Source organism: Sceloporus occidentalis, unplaced genomic scaffold (assembly GCF_023333645.1).
Source record: "Sceloporus occidentalis isolate IW3139 unplaced genomic scaffold, rSceOcc1.0.p SCAF_120, whole genome shotgun sequence".
Taxonomy (NCBI): Eukaryota; Metazoa; Chordata; class Lepidosauria; order Squamata; family Phrynosomatidae; genus Sceloporus; species Sceloporus occidentalis.
In genome coordinates this window covers 846,647-864,920 of record NW_028317100.1, presented here as the reverse complement: position 1 = coordinate 864,920, position 18,274 = coordinate 846,647, and the positions used below count along the sequence as shown (strand labels likewise).

Here is an 18,274-nt window from a genome sequence, read left to right as displayed (position 1 = left end):
CCAGTAGTTAAAATTCACAATTGTGGGTTCCCTGAACACACTATCAATAAATAAGAAAACATTACAAATACAATCTTAGAGAGAATGTACAAAAACCTCCACATGCAGAGTGACAGCAAACCATTGACCTGGTTCCGCATACTGCAGCCACCATACTTCCTTCATGAACTACAGATCACCTGGACATCATGTTTATGTCGAAATCAGGAATAATTGCACCCCACGTGTAGTGTAGCATGAATTAGTTGGCCAATATGTAAGGAAATATTAGCATTTCAACATTAGTCCCTTGTGAACCGCAGGAGCAAGAATTGTGTAATTGTACGCTATGCTGTCTGGATTATATCCACCCTATAAATACAAAAGTGGAAATGAAGGAGTGCCCTTAAGGCTGGGTATAATAATTTAAACAAGTTACACCTGTCCATTTTGTCTGTTTTCCACTAGGTGGTGACTATTTCCTAAAGGAGACATGGAAACCATTTATATTCTAAAGACTTGTAGAAATAGCTTATTTCTTGCTGAAACTGTTTTTTCCATCAAATACTTCTTAAAATGCGGTTCTGGATTGTGATTACCGTATTTCCCCATGTATAAGACGATCCCGCGTATAATTTTGGGTTTTAACCTTTCTTATCACAGAATTTACATATGGTTATGTGGCCTTCTCCATCTGTGGTTACAGTTAGACAGTACACTAAATTCTTCCCAAAACATCTCTTCCTATTCTCCTTATCTCTCCTCTGTCACATTCAGCCTAAAAGAGGTAACACTGATGCAGGGTATGACGCTGCGTCCCCACAAGACAATGACCGTAGCTCTCAGAACAGTTCTTTGCCCTCCAACTGGTCTCCCCTTGGGTTGAGCCTTTTGGGTGATCCTCCAAGAGCGGAACACAAGCAGCATAGTCAAGACAATCCATAGTCAGAAGTCCAGGATAAACAATATGTCAGAGCCAAGGTCAGGAAGCCGGCATTTAGGGTAACGAAGATATCAGAGCCAAGGTCAGGGAGCCAGAAAACAGGATAGTCGGGCCAGGTCAAGCCAGGAACAAAGGGTAAAGTATCTTGAGTTTTTGAGGCTTCTTTAGGGCAGAGAAGGCACCAAATCCAAATATCAAAATTGCCATCTTTTGTGTGGTGCAGAAGCAGGATCAGGAGCAGAAGAGGAACAGCAGCCGTCCATCGGAGAATGCAGGTGTAGGGTCCGCTCTACCACGGTGCCGTCTGGGGCGCCCCGCACCGTGCAACGGTTCTTCTCATCTCATTATCTCTCCTCCTGTTTGTCTCCATCTCACTTATTTCTCTATCACTCCCATTCTTTATCTCTGTATCTCTCCCCATTGTGCTCATCTCCTCTCCTTCTCATTTTGTCAAGCCTTTCTCCCTCTCTCGCCTCCTATTCATTATACATAGTAGTACATATAGTACATAATGTTTTCTCTCTTAAGGATTTGTGCTTGGATCAAGAAACCCTGTACGTCATGCCTTTCTAAAAAATATCCAGACCCCTTTTGAAGGGTCTGTATATTTTTTAGTATGGTGTATTTGATTACACCACCTCCCTCGGCAGTGAATTCCATACCTTTATTGTCCTCACTGTGAAGAATCCCTTCCTTTGTCATCTATGAAATCTCCGCTCTTCCAGTCTCAGCGGGGGACCTCTTGCTCCTTGTACATTTCTGTTAATGAACAGGTGACTGAAGAGCTCTTTATATCGGCCCTGCATATATTTATATAACGTTATCATATCCCCTCTAATCATATAATCATCACTCCTCTTTCTCATTATCTCTCCTCCTTTCCCCATCTATCTTATTTTTCAATATCTCCCCTTCTCACCACCTCTCCCTATTTCTCATCTTTTTCATGATCTATTCCTACTCTTTATATCTCCCCTTTATCTCTACGCCTCACAGGCGCTACGTTTTCTCATTATCTATCTCTCCTCTTCACTTACCATTCTTGTAGTGTGAGGTCTGTTTGCTCAGTGCTGAGTGTTGGGGTATGATGTCGTATCCCAGCGCTCAGCATTAAGCGGGGATACGTGTGATTGTATAAACAGACCTCGTGCCTCCCTTTGCTTTGGGCCGGTTCGAAGAGCTTTAATCCCCTCAACCAGTCCTGCTCCACGGCGTTTCAGTTGAACACATGGTGCAGGATCCTTTGTAGGCCCCGTCTGCACCCCCCTGCTTAGCCACATGACTGGACTCAGTTTATTGGTCAGTACAGATTAGGTTTGGCCTCCCCCATTCATCCCATTTGCCATGTTGGGTGCCAGCGTGCCGTCACTGGGTGCTGCGCCCATGCAAATTCTTCCCACCTCCTGACTTAGGTACAAAGCTGCTGGCTGTCGCAATTACCCTAATGGTCTGGACATACGCCCAGTTATCAGGACTGTCTGACAAATTCTGGGCTGTCTGCAGTTATGAAAAAGACCCCATCTCAGCTGGTATTATTATTTCATGTTTTATATAGCTCCATCATGGTCCACAGCGATGTACAACGGATAAACAAGCAGTTTGTCACATAACAATCTGGCCAGAAACAAGAGGTAAGTACAGCCTTGCTCAAGGAGCTTACAATCTATAAGTATTGGTATTTATTTAGAGGAGACTTTAGTCGAAGTTGATAAATTTCATTAAAAAAAAAAATTTAAATTTATCTTTCGGGACCTCATTGGTCTCTTCTTCAGCTGGAAAGGATCTTATTTTTTAAAGCCCCATATCTATACCTGAAGCTATCACAACATGAAAGTGCGTTGTAAGCTTTAGAAAGCATGTTATTTCGTGAAAAGGGCTGAATCTGCACCGCACGCGATCGCGGAATACTTTGAGCTGCGTCTCCCCCAGGTGATGAGGAAGCATCACGCGTGGATTGTTCGCGGGGGAGACCTGAAACCTGTCTGATGGGGAGGGGGGAGTGACGCTCGCACGGTGAGGGGGTGGAGTGCACACGGAGGGAGGAGGAGGAGTGGAGGAGCAGACACACTCAGCGAGGAAGCTCCTCCCCACCAGGAACAAGCAGCACCTGCAGCACCGGCTGAGGGTCCCCGGCAGGGAGGGCGTACAGCACCGAGCACCCTGTCTGCAGGTCTGTGAGGGCAACGCCTGGGGAGGCCCCCCAACGGAGCCGACGACCTGTGTGGTTGGTCTGGGGTCGGGCAGCATCCCCTCTAGGTGTTTCTTTAAGGAAGTCTGAATTGGGTTATACTGGGTATTGCCGGTTGGGGGTCTGGCTGCTCAATCTCCCGCCTTTTCAGTTTGGGGGGGCACGTGCTTGTGGGAGGTCAGAGTTTTTGTGAGCAGGTGTTCGGGGGGGAGGGGAAAGGTGTGCAACTTTTTTTTTAATGTTAAAGGGGGGGAAAGGTGCTGCAAGGCCCCGAAATATAACAGCTTGTGTCAGGCTGGCTGAGAGTCATGAGAATTCCTTTCCAACCGCCCCATTCTGTGTACAGCTCATTCATTGTGCCCGGTGATGCTGATCCGGGAGAGAGCGGTCGGTTTGGATTTGAGTTGCTGGATTTGGCCCCTGTGACCGAGCAGCCCCTGTAGTCATGGGGGCAGATTTTTTATTATTACCCCAGCATGGTATATAGGGGTTTCCATGACTTTGTTGCAAGTGCCCGCTCCCTCAAACTCCACAGAAAATATTACCGGGGAGGAATCTCCGGGATTATTGATACGCTGCGAGCTCGCGGGCCCGTCGGCTCCGTCTGCACCGGCTTCGCTGTCACTAGCGCCTTATATTGCCTTAGATAAACTTTTTAACACTGCCATGGAGTATGCGGGCGCTATATAAATGTAATCTATATAGCGTATGTATATTCAGTGTTCCTTAACCCTTTAGAGAATAATTGTTTCTGTGTTAAGCGGACACCGGTTTCATCGCTTTTCTTTTTCCTCCCCTCCGCGTAGGTTTCTAACAGGTCAAGAAGTCATGGTGTAGAATGGCTCGGAAGGACTGCAGCCCTGCTGTGACCCTTTTCCTGTAACGGGTCTCTAGTTGTGCGGGCGATGTCACAGCATGAGTTCCACAGCAACGGAGGTCAGCATTACCAAGGTACATGCAGCCCCCTAAACCCCCCCAGCCCCCTAAACTCCCGGCTTACGCCGCTGCTAGAAAGTCTGTGGGTCTGTTTAACCCCTCGCGGTCAGGAAGGTGTGTTTGAAGCGATCTGTCACGCGCTTGTATAGCTCGCGGTAAGATGAAGTGCTGGATATCTCTGCCAGGCTCATCTGTCTTCAAATTACGCTCATCATATTAAAAATGTAAATATTGGCATATGACCCCCCCCCCCCCACCTCCTAATAGATTGTAAGCTCACAAGAGCAGGGCCCTGTTCTCCATCTGTCCCAGTATGTCTTACGTGTAACATTGTCTATTCTAATGCTTTTGTTTGTTTTCATTCTTCCCTTTCGCTTGACTTTACTTTATTATGAAGGTCGAATCCATTTGAACTTCGGCTGCAAGGAGAGCTTGGCAGGCCCTGCATAATGTATAGTTAAATTAGTGAAATCGCCTTGCCCATTAAATTACACATTATACAGGGCCAGCTTAGCCCTTATTGCTTAAGCAGCTTGCTGGTGTTGGGCAAGGAAATGAGTTGAAACCACAAATTCTCCTTCCGGTTCTCCCCTCTGTGGGTTTTTAAACTGCATTCACCAACAGCTGTTTATTCGTTTTGTGATCGGGTTCTGTGATAAGTGCTGGAGGAACGGGCAGAGTTATATAACTAATTACAGGCCGCTGTGTAGCGGAGATTAGGGACATTCTATTATTATTATTTTATTTATATGGCGCCAACAGAATACATATATTCAAGGGGTCTGACAAGACGAGAATTGACAGACTGAGACAAACCGATACATTAGGTGGTACAATCTTGAGATCTAACGTTCTGCGTCCGAGTCGTTCCGCTGCACATGGTCTCCCTATCCTTTTGCTCGGATCTCTCTCCTCATTGTGATGCTTTTTGCGGCGTTCGCGTTCCTTATCACAGTGGGGGGTTTCGCCTTCTCCCGTAGGTATGCTGTATGGCGGTTACTGAAAGCACTGATTCGCTTCTGATGCTATTGTGAGAGATGATCCTAGATAGAATGTTGGTGATGGAAAGATCCCTTCCATTAGACAAAAGTCACATGGAGAACAAAGGAAAGAAAGCTCAATTCTGTGTGATATTTTTGGGTAAATATACCCTACTTTTTCCCCCTTTCATACTTGGCTATTGACTAGTCTATTAAAGTTAATCAACCACCCAAAAGAGTGGATGATAAGTGTTTATCTTTCTAGTGAGTGTCTGTTGCTACATTATATGGGTGCCATTCAATGCGCTTTAATTTTGCATTATTCCACCTCGGTTGAGCGAGGAGAAGGACTCCAAAACTAAGTTACTAACTTTTTTCCCTTATCTGAATTAGTAGCTGTATTTATTTTGTGATCTTTTTGCTGTCATTTTGATGCTTTAATTACCTATCTTATAGTGATTTTTGGCGTTTTGGTGCCAGCCTGGTCCGGCAGGCTCGAACCCCGTTGTAATTATTCATTAATAGTCGTTTGAGGTCAGGTGGATTTGAGATGTTTTACAAAAGCTCCTCTTGTTTAGGATTTGGGTTTAATAATTCTTTTTTCCCGCCTGCTGTAAAATCTCCGTCACGCACGCGGCCTGACATGGAAAGCGTCCAAACTAAAAGAATGTTTAGAAGATTGTACCCCAGACACTTGGATGGCGCGCCCCGCCGGCACCCGGCTGCTTTCTTTTCTTTGACTCCTTCGCGTGTGAACGCGAGACGGCCGGGCAGCAGCGGGCATGCAAGGGTTAGTTTATGCTCGGCGTTGAATAATTTGTTCCTTCCGGCTGTTTATAGCCTTGCAAACAAATACCTTTGCATCACAAACAACATCAACAACACACATGGCGAATGTTTTAGATGCAGATCAATGATTGTTGTCACCGTAAGGTGCGCCTAACGTCGCCTTCTCAGAAACATTTTATCGGCAAACAGAGCGATTGCGTTTGTTTCCAACAGGGCTGTTCAATACTACGCGAAAACATGAACTCTTCGAGTGGATCGGCCCCATAAATTATGTTCCCCTCCGAAACAGCGTGAACGTTAGGCTTCTCCGGCAGACATTCGATACACGGAGGCTGAGGCTCCATAGACGCCAATCCGTAGAGTTCTGGATGAAACAAACTGTGTTTGTATTCCAAGGACATTGCAGTTTATTAACCTGCGCTTCTTACCTTCTGAAGTCTATCCAGTCCTGGTGTAGAGGTTTCCTTTATACTGATTATTAAGATATTGTGGGAGGATGGGGGGGGGGAATAAGCTCGGCACAATTAAATGTTGCGTTTGGAGGGCGAAAACCCTTCTCGACAGGAAAGACATTACTAATTCTCATTATTTATTTTTCTTCTTAGTCTCCTCTTGGTCTAATGTGAATAATTCTTCATCGCCAAATATCAAAAACGTCGGCTTTATCGAGGTCCATGACATCAGAGTCCAGAATGACGTCAACAGCCTTGGAAAATTCACCTTAAAAACGTCCGAACCAGAGCTACGCCTGCAGGATTTCCGGGCGATCGGCGAGGATGACGAAGCGACCCCGGTTGACGTTGGCATCCCGACTCTGGAAATCGGTGACCCGGAACCCGTCCATTGCAGCAATCACGGCGTGAAGACAAACTGCGCCGGTTCTGCGGATGAAAGGGTTTCGGGAAGCGCCAGGAACCCCCCGCTTCTGTCTGTCCGGAGCGCGGACCACGATTACGTCGCTTGGAAGTCATCTACTCTCCCGAGGTCCGGGTACGACGCCGCGAAGCTGTACAGCCCGACGTCTCTGAACAGGAGCGATGACGTTTCCGACTGCAGCATCTCCAGCCTCAGCACCGAGTTCTCAGCCACGTTATCCGTCAGCAACGAGGATATTGTGGATTTTCTGGTTACGAGCAACTCGAGCGCCATCGTGACCTTGGAGAACGACGAGACGCACTTCTCAGAGGTGACGCTAAATTCCACCAGGGACAGCACCGATTCCAACCAACGGGGCTTAATTCACGAAGGAGATGTGGATAATAAAACGAAAATATTGGGGCCGCTTAGTAACTTCTTTAACAGGTAACATCATTTTTTTTTTTCTCCAACGTGTCATTTCTGGGTCATATATGTGCGTTTTCAGTCGTTGATGGTACGGTTTACTGGTAAACTTATAAGTGATGATTTATATATGCCCCGTACACCCCACGTTGTTATTCACATAGAGAACTATATACAGGGTGTGTTGTATAGCTTTAAGAGAACGCCTACAAACGAAAAAAATAATCCTTGTACTAAAATATCTCCCGCTGCATTATTTTTCTCAATAAAATGAGTATTGAGACATTTAGTAAAACGCTAGAGGACGCTACCCGCTCGGAAATGGTTTTAGTGTGAATAGAGTTTTAACAATCTTGAACACTTTTTGGGGTGTAATCAGGACTTTTAGGTGCCTTTGAGTTGTTGTTCTGATGAGCTTCTCCATCACGGTGTTTCTTGGTGGCCTGGGTTTTGGGTCCCAGGCGATGAGCGGCCCTGCTGAGTTTAGTCATTGATTTTGTCTCAAAGTGCTGGTTCTTTGGTTATCATCCAGCAACGATGACATCTCTGGTCTACGATATATAATATCCACATATACGCTACATATGATATATATTTCCTTGTATATAAGTGTGTTCCCTTCATGGAAGGATTTAGAACATACACACACGCACACACCGGATAGATTTGCGTGGCCGCCCGTTCCCCTGCTCGCTGATGTAGCTCTGTGTCAGCCCCCTTTCTGCCCCCTGCGCATGCGTGAAAAGCACTCTTGTTTGATTTTAATGGCGATAGAGCTTTGCTTTCACTGCCAAAAAATGGCATGAAAACAGGACATAGAAGAGGTAGTGTGCTGCAGCACTGGAGCTGCAGCTTCTCCTTTAATGTAAAGAATGCATATTTAAGGTGAATGTATTGTGTGGTGGGCTGGCTGCGACTCATTCACAGATATAGGAGCATAATGAGCTGGGAAACGTTCTTATCTTTAGTGAACTCGCACCCGGTGATTCCCGTGTCGCTGTCCGTACATTTATTACGTCAGTTCCAGGGAACTTCTTGTCACCGGATGTGTCGTTTATGTTTTAATACGAGATCGTTTCATTCTCCCGGTTCTTCTAGCGCTCGATTCATCGTTCCCCTTCTCAGGTCTTTGAACATGTGTAATGACCACAAACACGTCTCATACGTGTGCTCTTCCAGTCATACAGACATACATTAACCCCGTTATTAGTCCTCAAAGGCAGGTCAGGACAAGTATACTGCGATGGGTGTTATTAACCCTCGGTTACCTGTGTGTAGCGTAACTCCTTCAATATCACTCAGGAGAACCTCCAAAGGATAGAAGAAAACGCAACTTCAGCAAAATCCCCGGAGTAGACGAATACTCCCCATTCCATGTGTTTACTGTTTCAGAGCAAAATAAAGGGCCAAAACGATTTTACACCCTATTCTACAATATATATATAATGTATTTTTTTACATGCTTTTTTTCTGACCTTGGAAAATAATGTATATGTGTGTGTGTGTGTATATGTATATATATATATTATATATATATATTATATATTATATACACACTTGCTGAGCTGCTGGACCGTTGCGATTAACTGGCTGCGTTAATATACGGAAAGTTGTTTTATTCCAGCAGCATGTGGTATTTTCCGTTGTAGTTTAATCCCGCAGGACCTGTTAATGATTTATTGCCGGCACCCGATCTGCCTCATTGTATCTGGTGACTGGCGGTGTGTGTTACGGAGCGGCAGCGGATCGGTGGATCCATGTTTAAGGTGATCCATTGTATCTGGTGTCTGCTCCCGTGTCCTTTATTTTGCGGCGTTTCTCAGTAGTTAGGCCGCGTGGCCTTCCGAATGCCTACGGACTTCCCGGGAAACACCAACCGGGGCTTCCCCCTCTTCTGAGGCAGGGGCTTTGTGAGAGGACGGGGCTGGCCGTGGCTAAAGTCCAGCCGCAGATAGTGAATACGTTAGAAGTGGGGGGGAAATTAGGTTGTAGCCGAACACAACTCCCTGCCCCAGAGGAACGTTCCCCGGAGACCCAGGGAAGCCGTGCTGTACTCGGAGATTATGACTCGTTTACTGCGGCTGCTATACATTGTGCCGGTCAGAACGCTTATAGAAGATCTTTTACCTTTATCACAAGCCCTAGATTCTACAGATCTATACGCTAATCCACATATGTGTATATGAATATATTATGAGCAAAAAAGTGTTAGAAATCCATCTAATCTATAGAGAATGGGAGCCGTCCCCTCATCTTTCTGCTCTCGTTAAGTTATCCCTCCCCTATTAAGTTGCTTATTGTATAAGAAGGCTTTATAAATGTGAAGCGAGAACCTCGGAGTATACACTGATGAATCAGGGCCTGTAACCCTAGACACACTGATTTTCATGGAATTGATATGTGATATATATATATATTACCGTATTTGCTCGATTATAAGACGACCCCCCAAAATCTGAATATTAATTTAGGGAAAAAAAAGAAAAAGCCTGATTATAAGACGACCCTATAGGAAAAAAGCTTTACCAGTAAATATTCATTCATGTACACTATTTTTTTGTTTTTTCCAAATTTCCTTTTATTTACCAACCTGCCCCCAGTTATGCTCATCTGCCGCCAGTTATGCTCATCTGCCCTTAGGCATGCCTTATACCCTCCTATATGCCACTCTGTCCCATGTTATGCCTTTTAATCCCCTATATGCCACTCTGGCATGTAAGGGGTTAAAAGGCATATAATGCGACAGAGTGGCATATAGGGGGACACTTACATACCCAGACATTAATATAACCACCCAGACATTAATATACCCACCCACCCACTTACCTTACCCAAACACACAACCACCCACCCAGACACTTACCTACCCACCCACCCAGACACTTAGATACCCACTCTTCACTCACCACGATGCCTCAGCAGACACTTGCTGCCGCTCCCACGGGATTACGGCGTGACGCTGTGTGACCCCGCTAGGCCCCGCCTCCTCCAGAAAATCGACGAGGTCTACTGGATCCGCTCTGGGACGGCACAGTGCCGCCGGGTCCCGGGCCTGCAGCAATCTCTCCAACCGGCTCAGCTTCCCTGCAGTGGGTGGGCTATCCCGGGAGTAGGAAGGCACGCGCGCATGGAACGTCGGATTCTGCCGGCACGCTCGGTGATAGATGCCGACAGCAGCTGAGGTTACCATACAGGAGGGTCCAGGTCCCCTGCAGCGGTGCGGGGATCTGGATCTTAGTCTAATAGTCAGACCTCTATTTGAGGTCTGATTAGAAGACGACCCCCGATTACAAGACGAGGAGTATTTTTCAGAGCATTTTCTCTGAAAAAAACCTCGTCTTATAATCGAGCAAATACGGTAAATATCTATCTGCTATAAAGCTGTAACGGAATGCTGTATATTCCTGGCTTCTCACTCGTGTTAATGGAAGTGGTTACGTTTTATAATAGTTACAAGGCGAGTCTCTCTTCATACGATAAGTGTCCGCGCTTCTATCTGATGAGTAGGAGCAGCGTCGTTTGCCGCATCTGTTGGCTCGGGTGTTTGTGGTTATTCGATGCCGTTAAACGCGGTGACTTCTGTTTAGGAGACGTCAGAGCGCTCGATGAAGCCGCTTGTCTGCTTTAAGCGAAGTCATCCGAGTCTTCGTCTCTCCTGCGATACTCGCTTAGAATAATAAACTCCGGCCGCACGATTACTGCTCTTTAAATGTTATGCTGTTAGAAATCCTGCAATCTTCTTTTTTTTTTTTTTTTTTTTTTTTTTAAATGCGGAAAACCAGCTAATAAATGTTTAGTTTCCATCTTCGAGGCTCAGACGATGCATTGCTCTGAGGCTTCTGTAGAGGTGACGTCGCGCACCGTGGGAGCGGCTCTTACTGATCGCAGCCTGTGTGTTCTTACACCCCGGGATTTCCAGCCCTGTGTATAGCGGTCATCACTTCAACCCGTCTGCGGGGTACGGTGGAGGTCCTGGGATAGAATGAAAGAGTTAACAACCAGAATTCGCTTCATTGCTCATTATGAAGGGCCGATGCTGGACAGCCCTTCTCCAGTAAGAGGGTCAGAGTTGGCCCTGTGCAATGTATGGTTCAGTGGGTACAGGTACAATACTCGGTTGGCCCTGTATAATGTACAGTTAATCTCCCTAAAGTTGTCCCTTCATAATGAATTCTGAATATACTTGGGAACTTCTTCACTCCGGCTACCCGGAGCCTTCCCTTGTGAAACACGGCCAGGACTGCCCACTGATGTCAGCGGGAAACGCCCCCATTTAAAGGGCCGATGGGCGGGGAGAGGGGCGTGTCAGGACCCCGCTCCCGCGACCCGGAGGATTCGGGTGTTGACCCGGAGAATCGGTGCTTCATACCCGGGAACTCTCCAGGTTTTACCCGGAGATCTCTGGGTGATTATGAAGCGATGGGTCTGAAGCACAACTCTCCGCTCCGTTTAGTGAATACGCCTCTGTATGAGACGTCATCCTGCTGTTAAACGCGTCGGGTTCTTAACATATTTCCCTTTAATATTATTCTGCACAAACAGTTTATATCGTTGGGCTACCGGCAACTCATGAAAGGGGGTCTGCGGCAGACGGGTCTTCCTGTTAGAACCAACTGGTGGTTCATGAATATAACCCAAGGCGGCAGAACGCCCTGTAGACCCCGCAGATGTCTGTTTGGGGTCGATTAACTCTTTGGGGCAGTTTATTTATAACGGGGTCTTTAGTCAAAGGCGATTCCTTTTATTGGACCACGAAAAAGAGTCCCTTGAGTTCGTTACCTCAGGGGTCTCTTCTTCAGATGGCCGGGGCTGTTTTTCACCTCTTGTATGTAACACACTGTTCCTGTTGCCTAACGTTAGCTGTTACTAAACGTAACTTATTACCCGCGCGCCGTACGAAGCTGCGGGCCGTTTAATTGCTGTGTAATTGCACAATATATATGTATCCGATTGTTATCCGTGTTATTGTGAGTCTGTTTATCTTCTGTCGCTGCGATGGGCTGACCGCAGAGCTTCATTCATTTCAGATTCAGCAAACATTAATGCCTGTCCCATGAATACATAAATTCCCTTACTATAGTAACCTCGATCACGTCTGCTGGGAGGCTGTTCCACGTATCTACCATCTTCTCAGTAAAGTAAAATACCAATACCTCTTTGGTTTCTTTCTCCCCCCCCCCCCCCCCCAATCATGGTTTTTATGTTCACATATTATCCCCCCCCCCGGTCCACAGTTAAATGGTGTTTATTGGGGCGATATGACCTAAAACGCACCATTCTAAAGTGCTGCGCAGCTTTGTGCAATACCACACTTAACCCCTTCATGACAGGGTATTTCACCATAAGACTCGAGCCTGGATGTTTACCCATCGCTCCGGTTTTCCATGCCGATAACAATCATTCATTTAGTATTTATTCGCACCAAAATCTCAATCACGCTGACAGTCCTGGCAACTTTTAACCCCCCGTGTTTTGTAAAACCCTGGGTGTCGGGAACTGGTTTCTTGTCGCCATGGCGACCTGGCGCACCCTGGTTTTAATTGTAGTCTTTATGAGAAACATTGCATCGTTCCAAGATGTTCTGAATTAAGTCACCTGTGTTGAAGCAGCGATGGAAAGAGACTGTTTGAGCCGGACGATCTGCCCATTAACCCTGCGATTGCTGTACAAGCCCTGACGCTCGGGGCCAATCCCTGTGAGCTCGCAGTTATGTCAACAAAAATCAGCCTTCTGAGATTATTTCCCAAACACGACGGAATCGTTGGTATAAATAGACCCGCTAAATATCTAAGTGCATTTTACTGCATGCAAACAGACAGGTATTCTATGGGGATCCGAGTAAGAATTCCAACGTCTGTCTCTTTTGAATCCCCTAGCTGCCTCTTTGCGCATGCCCGGTAGCGCTCCTGTTCTCTCCGCTCTGCCTCTTTGCGCATGCCCGGTAGCGCTCCCGTTCTCTCCGCTCTGCCTCCTTGCGCATGCCCGGTATGCTCCCGTTCTGAACACTTCTTATAGATGTAGGATACGGTTTCTAAACAGAAGTTGTCGAGTCCTGAAGGCTGCGTTTGGCCGGGGTTCCAGCAGCCCTGCCGGCTGAATAAACAAAACAAGCGCATGACTGCGTTTCAAAAGGAAATGTGTTGTTTTTTTTGCACACGTTGGGTTTTACCCGTCCGCTTTCCCCGGGCGTCTGTTTGAATGCTCTGCGGTCTCTTAAAGCTTTTAATTAGTGATTCCCGTATTAAATCCCAGCAGGATTGCGGCTAATAAATCCCCCCCCCCCTGCTAATTACAGAAATAATAATAGAAATAAAACTGTATATTAAACGGTGTACTATGTGCCCATCCCCCATAAGCTCGGATTCCCCTCGTATCTGTATTCAGGATCTGCCGGCGATATATCAGGAAATGTCCCGGGTGCCGCCACCGCTCGGGCTTTGTGCTTGTGGACGTTTAGAAATCTGTATTCGGGTTTATTTACAGCGCGAGGTCTATCCCGAGTCTGGCCCGACGGACGCTTACTGCAAAAAAATACACTTAATGGTTCAGATCTGATCTGCCAAGAAATGCTATGATTATTATTCATTTATATAGTGCCAACATATTCCACAGCGATGTACAGCGGTAGCTGCTGCTGCTGCGGGAACACGTAACCATGCATGTTTCTGCCATCATCTGTGTTTAGCGTGCGAGAGACGTTCCCGGATGTGTTACGTTTGTTTTATATAAATGTAGTCAAATCGGGTGAAATTCTATGTTTCTGCGTTAATTTCCAGTGACTTTTCTCCCCGTTTTTAAAATCTGACATCTCGGACCAAAAGTGGAAGTGAAAGCATATTGGGGAGGAATAACCGCCCAGTCGCAGCCTGATGGATCTATAAGGACTATTGTGCAGGTTTATTTAGCATAAAAGTGCACATTAGGAATATTAGTTGAATTTATCTTTTTTTTATTTATTTTTTTTGACTATAAATATTTTTTTATTCTTTTAAGAAATATTACGAAGTAGTTTTAGGTTTCTGGTGGAATTTGCTGCCCGGTGAGGGAGTGAAATAGTTAAATCTGTAACCTTATGGTTAAAACTTCCTCTAGCATTTAACCTGACTCCTTGTTAAATGGACACCATGGATAAAAAAACCCCAAAGCTGACAGGAGACTGGAGAAGTTCCTCGCCCCGTATGAACATGCGCGGGGAGTAGAATGCGGCCGGGGAGGTTTCTGTGGGTGTGAGTTCTGTGAATAGCCCGTCGGCCAACCCTCTGATTACTGCCGTCCGTGCCCTTCCCTGCTAACACAACGATCCTGTTCTCACTCCGACACTGCAGCTTCCTGGTAACCCTGTTAAGCATGAATCCAAAGCAATAAACCTCGGCTTCTGAGGGTCCGGAATCACCCCAACCATGCTGTCCCAGTCACTGTAAGCCCCCGGCAGCCTGCTCGCCCTCCACCCCCCCCCCCCCCCCCCGGTCACCTCCATGGCTGCCCCTCCTCTGCTCCTCCTAGTAGACAGGTGAGTATGGGGTTAAAAGGACAAGGGGGCGAAGGGGTCAGGGGAGGACTCGTTGTAGTGGCTGGCGGTTTTGGGTTTGGACGTGCGTCTCGGGTCGGCACGCGTCTCGGGTGTATTTGGGTGAAAAGTGACTGAATCGCAGAATATTGGGGGGGGGGGCGGGATAAAACTTTGCAAAATGGGAATCTGGAGCGTTTGCGATAAACAGCCTTTTTCCGCTCAGTCGAGTCGGTCGGATGATTAACTTTCCGTCGGTCGCTTAGGAGGTCGGATCGGCCGTCTGCATGATATTCATTATAAAGTTTGGAAGGGAGAAGTTTCTTTTTGACCGTGTTTTTGTATGAGTGACGGCGTGAATGCAGAGCCCGTCGGATGCCCCCAGCGGGGGCTTTTATTTAGGAAAACCTGTTTTGCACCCCGTGCCTTCTTGTGCAGTAAATAAAGGGGCTCCTTGTTCGTGGCCCCCGTTGGACACCTGTGAAATGTGTTATTAGAAGCCCTCGAGCTGGTAACCGTCCCGTTTCCAGGTAACTCGCATTCGTTCCTCTATTGTCTGAATTAAAAGGAATGCTAATGGTGGGGGGGGGGGGTAACCCTTTCAGCACCAGCAAACAAAAAGTAGAGCTCCATGCATTGGTATCTACTTTGAGAGGTTGGTGGATAAGTGGAACAGCCTCCCAGCTAAAGTGGTAACGGCTAATACAGTGAGGGAATTCAGTTTCATGCACGTGATAGGCTTAACGTTATCCTGCACTTCAGACAAGACCGGGGACTTATTCCGTCTCAACATCAGGAACAATGGGCTGACTGGGTGGGCTGTCATTCTGTGTGGCGTTGAAAGTGTTAATGGAATAGAGCCTCTTTCACAGGTTTCTGAATGCAAAGATTAACTTTAATTAACGGCTCACGAGACCCCATCCCCCGTGCCGCATAAAATCATTTCTTATTCTTAGTTAATGTTTCGAGCCGTGCGGGATGTGGCGGTGACTGCGGCAGAGATCACGGAGTTCACTTCTTCTGCCGTACTTAGACTTTCACCCCATGCGCGGCTATCGCTGGATTGGTCATAAACCCGGGTCCTGGCGAGCGTCTTCGCTCCGTGCTCCTGCTTATCCGGCTCTTTTGTGTTTTTGGATCGTTTATCCGGTTCCATAATAGAACTTTGAGCTGTAAGTCTGCCGGCTGTGAGGTTACCGGGGTTTCCGAAATCATTCCGAGCGAAGACCTCAAATAAACGCAAAAGTAGCAAAAAATGGATCCAACGTCGCAATATATATAATTATTATACATATACACACGTATTGCTGCGTTAATGCAACGTTTCCAACGGCCGGCGATCGTTAGCCAGTGAGGCACAAAAAGTGAGGAGCCGCATCTCAATGTTTTGGTGCCTCGGCTTTGCCGTTCTTATCTCTTTCCTCTGCCGACAATATGCATTATTTATGGAGGGTGAAGAACAGCCGCCTCGAATAAGGGAATGCGATAAGTGGCTGATGGTGGAGCCGTGTTACTTTATACGTGGACAGTAGGACTAGTGACGTAGTCTGGCCTAGGGTGGCTGTCCCCCTGCTAACGGATTCTGGTCGCTGGCGGCTGAGGGTGCTGGGGGAGCTCTTGGTCAGCCCCAAAGTTAAATACATCAATACATAAGACTGCCTGGCGTTCGGATTATAGGTTACGATGTTTCCCCTTCTCGTAGGTTTGCTTTTCCCGGCTGTGTGTTGGTAGATGAATCGGGCGCAGGACTCGGCGTTTACACTTCACCTGCTACTGTAGAAAAAACAAAGAGCCTGTTGTTGTTTCCATCACGTGAGCAGAGGCCGTGGTTCCACGTGGAGGAAATTCACTGAAAGTGGACCTTTGCATAAAAATGTCTGTATTCCTTTACGTAAAGGGCAAATCCCCCGGAACAATACTTCCCCCAGAGCCAGAAACACAATGCTCTGTGCAGTAACGTCTCCTTTAGTTCCGTTAAAGTACATTGATCCATTATCCGTGTGGGTGCGCTAAACACGGCAACGTTAAAGCGATACGGCCGATATACGAGGTCCCGGCCGGTAGTGAACGTTATCTCTGTTTTTATTCATTACTACTTCCACTAGAAAATACAAACGTAAAGGTCCCGTGCAAAAAGTGCACAGATCCTCATTTCACGTATATTCTCCTTTTACGTGTTGGCTGCGCAGGCTCTCATCAGTCACCTGTGTATAAGGATAGTGATTCTGGTATAAGAGCGTGATAAGTCGTGTTAGCGGCGCTCTATCACCAACCCATGGAGGGATCCACTTCTCATACCTTTGCTCCGGAATCGGCACGGACGTTGCATCTGCTTCCCGAGTCGCCGTGGATGCCGGGGTCGCCGTGGACTCCGGGATTCTTTGTGGGTTTACTGATAACGTTAATGTAATCGGCCAAAACAACTTGACTTTGTAACGACTTTAGTCGTGGTTACGCATGCAGATGATTAAGCTTCTGCGCTTTCTTATTAAGCGCGTCGTATTTTAACTTTACTTCTCCCATTTGATAAACGGGTTCAGTAAATCGGTAGATGGCAGATTTGGCTCGTTGGCTGCGCTGCTTTGGCTCGTTGGCTGCGGGGCTTTAGCCAGGCGATTGGAAAGTGGCTGCAAAACGCTTCTCAACGCTCCAACACAATTTACCTTCTGCTGCAGAAAGCCCTTGGCTGGCCCTGTGTAATGTATAGTACAATTAGCTAGGTGTCTTTGAGGAGTGCATAAGGGCCAGTCCAACCTTTTAGCTGGAGAAACATGTCGGTGCCACAACTCGCCCTTTAGTGAATAAACCCCTCTATCTCGTACCCCAATAACTCGCTCAAACTCCTTGTAGAAGTCGATATTCAAACAAAATGAATATTCTGTGTATTGTGACGTTTAGCGCAGCCGCGGAGGAAGTCATTCTTGGTGTTTAGAGAAAAATATTTCACTGTCTGTTGCTTTTTTTTGCAGGAATATATTTGCTAGAAAAAAGAGCGTCCAAGCGGAGAAACCAAATGATCAGGGCTGGAAACTCTTCGGGAAAGTCCCGCAAAACAACCCGCGGAAAACACAACAGGTATTTGACTCTCTCTCTCTGCAGCCGTAATGCGAGGACGTTTTGGGGTGCGTTGTGTGCCGTTAGAAACTTTTATCCCTTCGTTGCAAGCTTTCCTTTAAAAACTAGGATTGTGTTTTCCGTGGCGATCGTTCAGATAGCCAGTCAAGATGTTCAGAGTCTCCGGCAAGAGTTTTTTGCTTTAAATGAATCCACGTGGCTGGTTTAGCCGCGCTTTCTGGAGAAGGGGGATACGGGACATCTGGTCAAAGGAGCTCGCAATCTAGGAGAAGTTTAAGCAATGCCATCCCTTTTTCATAAAAGGCATTTTCAGGCGGATTGCAGGCATAAAGTGTCTGTCGGTATGAATACATTTTGTGTGCCCTGCTGTTGCCTGGATGGTCCGTCTTCTATACACAGCAGCGGGAGAATCGTTTGTTGCGACGGCGATATCATTCCATCCGCTGCGGACTCTCTGACCCCTAAGAGCTGAAATAAATGTGACGTTGCCAAACAGGTCTTTACCTATAAGATGATTAATTGTACGACCTCACCCTCTGTCATATGGGGAATAACTCATTGCCTCTGTCACGCAGCCAGTGCCTGGAATTTCTCCC

At 46.8% G+C, this 18,274-nt stretch overlaps 1 protein-coding gene across 1 annotated transcript in view; it reads left to right on the top strand.

Annotated features, from left to right (window-relative positions):
• The first annotated feature begins 4,015 nt into the window (after nucleotides 1-4,015).
• TBC1D14 (TBC1 domain family member 14) overlaps nucleotides 4,016-18,274 on the top strand; it is a 33,008-nt gene continuing 18,749 nt past the window's right edge. Inside the window, exons 1-3 of the mRNA XM_089498444.1 lie at nucleotides 4,016-4,061; nucleotides 6,421-7,117; nucleotides 17,573-17,678. Coding sequence (XP_089354570.1) covers nucleotides 4,016-4,061; nucleotides 6,421-7,117; nucleotides 17,573-17,678 — 849 coding nt within the window. The remainder of the gene's footprint in view (nucleotides 4,062-6,420; nucleotides 7,118-17,572; nucleotides 17,679-18,274) is intronic.